At 30.2% G+C, this 7,149-nt stretch overlaps 1 protein-coding gene across 1 annotated transcript; it reads right to left on the bottom strand.

Annotated features, from left to right (window-relative positions):
- Positions 1-244: 244 nt before the first annotated feature.
- Positions 245-6,695, bottom strand: LOC116768921 (trypsin-7-like). The gene is made up of 7 exons (XM_032659818.2): positions 6,517-6,695; positions 6,092-6,206; positions 5,790-5,952; positions 2,949-3,154; positions 1,999-2,204; positions 1,741-1,801; positions 245-499 (listed from the first exon to the last, which is right to left on the bottom strand). Exons 1-7 carry the CDS (start codon positions 6,568-6,570, stop codon positions 378-380), a joined length of 927 nt encoding a protein of 308 aa, XP_032515709.1. The 5' UTR covers positions 6,571-6,695; the 3' UTR covers positions 245-377.
- Between the last annotated feature and the right edge of the window lie 454 nt (positions 6,696-7,149).

The following is a 7,149-nucleotide window of genomic DNA, read 5'->3' as shown; positions in this document are numbered from 1 at the left end:
TCGCATGTTGTTAAAAGTAACAGTCCAAATTATTATACTAATTGATTCTTATATGATATTTGGTACATTAAGAATACATATAAATATTTTTCCCTTTTTTATACATAATTTATTTTGCGTTTATCTATATACAAATTTGGCAAAACTAAAGGTTTAAAAAAAAAGTTTTGATAAAAAAAAAACTTGCAATATAATACTTAATTACAAAAAAAAAAAAAAAACAAATAACACATATCTTTATGATATTCTAATAAATATTTTAAAAACTATATTTTTTTTTTGTTGTCTTTATAGTCTGTTTGATTTTAGTCATAGAAAGAATTGTAATTAAAAACTTCTTGTTTAATGTGACCAGTTAGAAAATAGAGTATTTCAAATTAATCTGTACAAAAACACCCGTCTTTAGTATTTTCCTTAATCCAGTCTATGTATTTGGTAACCCGTGTGTAGACGCCAGGGTAACCCACTCGTGCACATCCGTTACCCCAAGATACAACACCTGTAAAACAAACAAACTATTACAGAGCCACCATCTTTAAATAAACAAAAGGTTTTTTTTTAATGGAACTGTTTATTTATTACCAAAACTGTAATAATCCAAAATCATAAATAACGTTCCTCTAAATGAAATCAATTAATTACAAAACCAACTATTATCAGTCTGCAATAAATACTTCATTAAAAAATATATAATTCAACTCCAAAACATTTAAAATGACACTTTCACGTTCGATATTTTTTTCAGATAAAGCCCATAGAATATTTTATTTTATTGTAGGTAGTGTACAATAAAATTATGTTGACTAAAACTTATACCTATCGTGCAGCTTACAGTTTGTAGTTTGTTAACAGAGTGGCGATTAGAAAAAAGTGATAATCCAGGTTGTGTCACTGAATTTTTAATTCATAAATTTAGTTCAAATTGACTTAATTTTTAATAAACATACCCAAGGCTCTATGATACCTACATATTCAAAGAGTAACAACTCGGGCGGAGAACTTTCTGTGTAATATAATACATTTGATATTTCCAAAACATAGCAATCCATTCATTAATAAAAAAAACAATAATAATTTAATTTCTGGCAAAGTATCATCACACAAAAAACACTACAGCAGGAGAAGTAACGAGAACTTACAGAATATCTTGCTTACCATGAGTTAGTTACGTAAGCAAGTCTAAAAACTGCTCTAAACTACTCCTATTAATTAAAATTAAACTTTATGTTACTGATTAATGCACGACCTACTCGGTGAAAACCTATAAAATACTATATTTAGTAAAATTATATCAATCATAACTTGAAATTTAAAACTCACGATCAGTGTAAATTATTGTTTCAAAGGAATTCTAAATCAATCATCATAATGTATTACGGTGGAAAAAAATTTAGAGGTTGTAACATCTCAGTTCTTTCAACAATCTTGATAAACATATATTACTGTTTCTTTTAAAGAAGAACCGCATCACTTATCTTGAATAAATACGTGTGTTTATGTAACTAGCAACAAATATTCCAGAAGTATAGCAAAATATTCATAACAAGTCATTCAGAACAGGTATTTATAAAATAATTCCGTCGAAATATCTTGATCTAGTATCTAACGGTATTCGGTTTTGTATAATTCCTTTAAGTATACATCAATCAATATGTAAGGAAGAGATTTGAGTTGGAAGATGCATTGTTTAAACAAAGAAGGAAGTCTATAAATGTTTAAACAAATATCAATATTCATTACCGATTAGCTCATAGCGTTTGTCGTGCTTTCTCTCTGTGATGAGCGGACCACCACTGTCTCCCTGTAACAAGATGTGTTTATTCTAAAGTTAGCGTATAAAATTAAAAACAATACCTCACAAATGTTTCTATTTGCACTTAAAACAATGGGAATATTGATGAAATCTAACAAAATGTATGACATAGAAGTCTGAACATGTGTTTTGTTGTACAAAAACAATGTGAGACAGAATTGATTAAAGAATTTTATACTGTATACCTGACAGGAATCCTTTTGTCCCGTCTTGGGGTATCCCGCGCACAGCATGTTGTCAGTGATCATTGAGGAAGTGTACTTAGTATTGCGACACTCTTCATTACTCAATACTGGCACCTCAACTTCCTGCAGTGTGCACGATACTCTTCCCTCCTCCGTCAACGTTCCCCATCCTGCAGCCACTGCTTTAACACCCACATAGAGGTCACCTGAAAATCAATTTATATTTTATTCCATACGTTACACTTTGATTGCCCGTAATATACGTACTAGATAAAGTTTCTAACGATAGAAGCATACAAATTTAATAAATAATTTGGATAAAACAATTTATTGCCAAATAAATCTACTCATCATAAATTTTTTACTTTAAACCGTTCTTTTCTATTGTAAAAATATACGATATTTTAATTATTTACCTACAAATACAGCATACTTGTTTTGTAACCTATGTATGTAATAGCAAAACGAAGTCAAATCAAAATAATACTACTTTATACTTTTAGATATTAATTCGGGTCACTTTCTTTTTAAATTTATGATGCTAAGTAACGTGTTATCAGTATAAAGCCGTATAAAAACTTAAGAATTGCTAAAAGCTATTAGTATATTATTAATATATTATGCAAATAAAAGGTCACAAAAGTCGAATATTTCACACATTAAAATTATTTGTATTTTTTTCTTTTAGTATCTAAAAACATTGCGCTGTTTGAACTTATAAACTGATTGTAATAGTTTTATAATAATTAGAAATTTAAAAGCTATTGAATTTATCTGAGCAACATACATAGTCAGCAGACATTTTTGAAATTCAGCCAATAAGGCAGTATTGGTTTGCTGTATTTGTCGTTATAGCTTTTTTTATTAAAGTCTTATTTAACTAGTTTCCTTGTCTTATCTTAAATAGACAGAGTATAACATATCTGTCAACATTACAAGCTACAACTTACTATCGTCACTTGGCAAGCATATAGGCTTAATAGCAGCAGTCATGGGAACCCTCTCATTCAGACGAAGTAAGGCGATATCATTGTCGAAATTGGCGAGAGAGAATTTGTTGGCAATGACGCGAATAACAAATCTAGTCTCGGGGCGCGTGGTCGCGTTACAGCGGTTGTGTTCACCGAAAGTCACCTTTATCATGAACCACATAAATCTGAAATTAAGAATATAAAAATTATAAGTATTAAAAAAATATTTACCTAAAAACGATGACGTTATCGTATGAACGTATATTGTGCTCGTAAATAAATAAACAAAAAGAATTAATTCCTTCGAAAAAGATGTGTAAAGAATACATATGTATTTAAATGAAATTTAGCTTTTGGAATTTCCTAAGTTTCGTACATTTTTAGACGTTAGAGACTGGTCGAATTTAATTAATTACGCTTTAAATAAATTTGTACCCGTGCTAAGACCCGTTACACCAAATACGAACAGTTATAGCTGATCTATGTTTTTTTAACATCTCGTGATTATAACGTCGTACATACAAATTAAATTAAATACGTCACCAATTTAACATCATTGTGAGCACAGTCCAAAATCAGTAAGATAATTTTATTAGTATTGTCAGTAGGGGAAAGTAACGAAGTAAATATTTTTGGTCTTGAATATTATTACCGGCAATGTTCACTTTCACTGTCCATTGTTAACCAAAACAAATGTCTTAATACGAATAATACTTATAAAGAAAACAACAATAATAATTTGAGATTAGTTATCTTATGTAGATATACGAATGCAAATAAAAGAGTCATCTCGAGATATTAAAAAAAAATACCAAAAGGCACTAGCGCTCTAAAGTGGACATTTGTCGAGGATATTGAACTCAAGTTTGAAGCCTGCGTCCGGCCAGTTTAAAGTTCAACGCACTGATACTGATTGGAATTCACAAATTCGGACAAAGATCTTATTTTGGTCATGTTTAGCCATTCCCAGGTTATCGGACCCGTATACCGATGAATTACGATTTCATCTGCAATTTAAGACGCATTTAAATTTTTATCGATAAAAACTAATATGATATCACTCCTTGCCCTCTACTTCTCCTCAATTAGCATTTTAGGTATCTTAATTGCAAATGTCATCAAGCCACGAATTATTTTGTTTTGTATCGAAATTTAGCTTAGGTCGATTAACCTACATTATACATCGATTTTTCCTCTATCTGTTTGAAAGGTTCCTTAATGCTTAAATGAAGAGATTAGCCTTATTAGATATAACGACAACTAACGTTTTTGTCTTAAAAGTTTGTTTACTTATAAAATATGAAACGTGTGGTGGTGTAAAACCAATATCCTCGTCAGTGCAAATATTTAAAAACAACACACTAAAATGTTTTGAATTTTTCTCAAATAATAATCATTCATTTGGTAACTTCCATACACAACAATTTCGAGCTAAAAACGTTTTAAAATCGATTTACCTCAAAAGCAAAAAATATTGATTAAAGATATTTCCAAAGTAAAGACGTGACTCATGGTTAAGTCGTTAGTATTCAAATATTTTCTAGTTTTTATATATGAGCATTAGTTTTTTATTAGTGAATGAGATATATTTACCATGAAAGACGAAATATAAAAAAGACAAAAGTAATTTGACGTGTTTGACTATTTTTAAAATATAAACAACAAGTATCGAAGTGAACTTTTAGAATCATTAAGACAAAAAGGTTGTAATAGATTATTTTGTTTTAAAAAAGGTCATCTTAAGACAACCTTTCCTTGTTCATTATGGTTTAAAGCTTTTATTTTGACATGTAAGCTGACCAAATACATTCCATCATCATCATCATACACATATTATAAAACAAAGCCCCAGCACGTCTGTCTGTCTGTCTGTTCACGATAAACGGAAACACTACTGCACCTATTATCAAACAGTTATCACCACTCGATAGCGTGATTGTCGAAGAAGATTTTAGTATATAATTTGTATATGTTTTTTATTTACTTATGTGTACATAAACGCTATTTGTTGAAGATGTCGGGAAAACATGAGCCGTTTGAGAGCTTTTAACGATAACGCTACCTAAAGTCTTTGAGATATAACAGAATAATTTAAAATGGAATTGTGTATTTTATATAGGTCTACAAAAAAATCCGCGGTGGCATATGTTTATACCTTAAGAATAACATACTATATCCATTTTACAACTTTTAAAAATTGGCATTCCCATAGCGTTTATTGGATAGCTATTTACATAAATACGGTATTAAATCTTATCAAAATAAATTATTTCGTTTTCAAGCCTACATCAGTATCTGTAAATTACGTTGTAAATCATTTAAGTCGGGCGTACCATTTGAAAGTTATCATAGTATAAGTTTAATAATTCTCAAAATTAAATTGGCTATTTTATATTTTTTGTAATAAGCCCGTGAGAAGTCGTGGCTAGTATATTATAAACATAACTTTTGTTCCTTCTACGTTGCATTTTGCTATGTGATATAAAAGAAAATGTGAGCGTTAAGAAAATTTATAGAATACGTAAATTTTACTTTGTTACTTTTCTGCCAGGATAGAGTTGGGACCAGCTAACCCGCTCATTTATATTGATATATCACGTTAATATAATTAAAAAAAAAATCCAAAATATAGTCCAGTAATTATAAGACGGCAGATGTAACAACAGTTTCTAAAACACCCTTAAAATGTAAATAAAACGTAAAAAAAATCTTTATAGGCACCTCTACAGTTATTTCAGTTTTTAGTTGTTTTGCATTCGTACTTCTTAAACTATTATTCATCATCTATAGATCAATATATAGGATGTTTGAAATACCAACCCTTTCACACAATGTGCTGCGGTAAGAACATATCTGTCGTTGATCAGCATACCTCCGCAGTAGAACTTTTTAAAATATGTCATTTTGGCAACCCAAGGGAACTCATTGACACCAGCCTCCTCACCCCCTACGATGCGGGAGACTTCATTTCTTTCGCCACATTCTGGAATAGTTTATTTATCCATTTATCTAAGAAATCCTTCATCTACAGATATCTTAATGAGTAAAACAAACTATAACGTTTATGTTATTGATAAAAAAAACTTAATAATCAGTTCAAAGGTGATAAATTTACTGCTTACTACATGTGCACGTAGTCTTGGCCTGGCCCGCTTCAAGTAGTGGTGGTCGGTTGCCCCAAACACCACCGAAGAAATTCTTCGAATACACACCACGCTTCGTACGCAATAAATCACCCTATTCGCAAATAAATAATATAAAGCTAACACAGTTTATTTACTACAAACATTTTTGAAACTGTAAATCTTTTAAAGATTTTCTAACGTCATTAAATATTATCCTAACATCCTTGTAACAATTATCATAGCACTTAAAAACTAATTATGAGGCAAATTTCATTGTAAAAGTTATAAAGAGATAATATAAAAATCATTTCTCTGTGTTATTAACAATGTTGCATATTAAATCATTAGAGTCCTCGATAATGTATGGAATATTTTTTTTTTAATTCACTAATTTGCGTCAGAGGAAAAAATTAGAAACATACCTCCGATAGAGTGAAAGTTAACAAAAACACAAATAAAAGAAAGCACTTCCACATCCTGAAGATCGTTATAACGAAAAAATAAATAAGTAGTATTTAGAATATGCACAATCGCATCTCACGTATTTAAACTTGTCGCGCGTTCACAAACGAGGACACACTGAGATGGTTTGAGGTAGCGGACGCCTAACAGAGGCAACAGACGTTATTTGGTTGTACCCCACTAGACTATCCATTTGGTACAAAAACAAAAAGGACGCACAAACAGACATGCACCACAAAAAAACGAGAAATTATACAATTCTTAGAACTCATTATTGTATTTTATCACATATATTTATAATTTTTTGCGTGATTTTTTCTAAATATACATATTTTCGTATAATGATATGCTAATTACCAGAACGCAACACCATTAATAAAGCGAAAGTGTTACTTTCCAAGTGGAAGGCGGTCACTTCTCTGACATCACTTAGAATTGCAAATAAAGTCTTATCAACTATATGAATGTATTGTTAAAACGAGAATAAATCTTGGTATTTTCCCATGGTCCATGGTGATGATTTTTGGGACTTATAGCCTTACTATCAAATCAAACAATTTTTTTTCCACTCAAACTTGAACAGCGAGGTAGTT

This window comes from Danaus plexippus, chromosome 5 (genome assembly GCF_018135715.1).
Source record: "Danaus plexippus chromosome 5, MEX_DaPlex, whole genome shotgun sequence".
Classification (NCBI taxonomy): Eukaryota; Metazoa; Arthropoda; class Insecta; order Lepidoptera; family Nymphalidae; genus Danaus; species Danaus plexippus.
The sequence above is the reverse complement of the archived record's forward strand: the minus strand, read 5'-3'. Positions and strand labels throughout refer to the sequence as shown.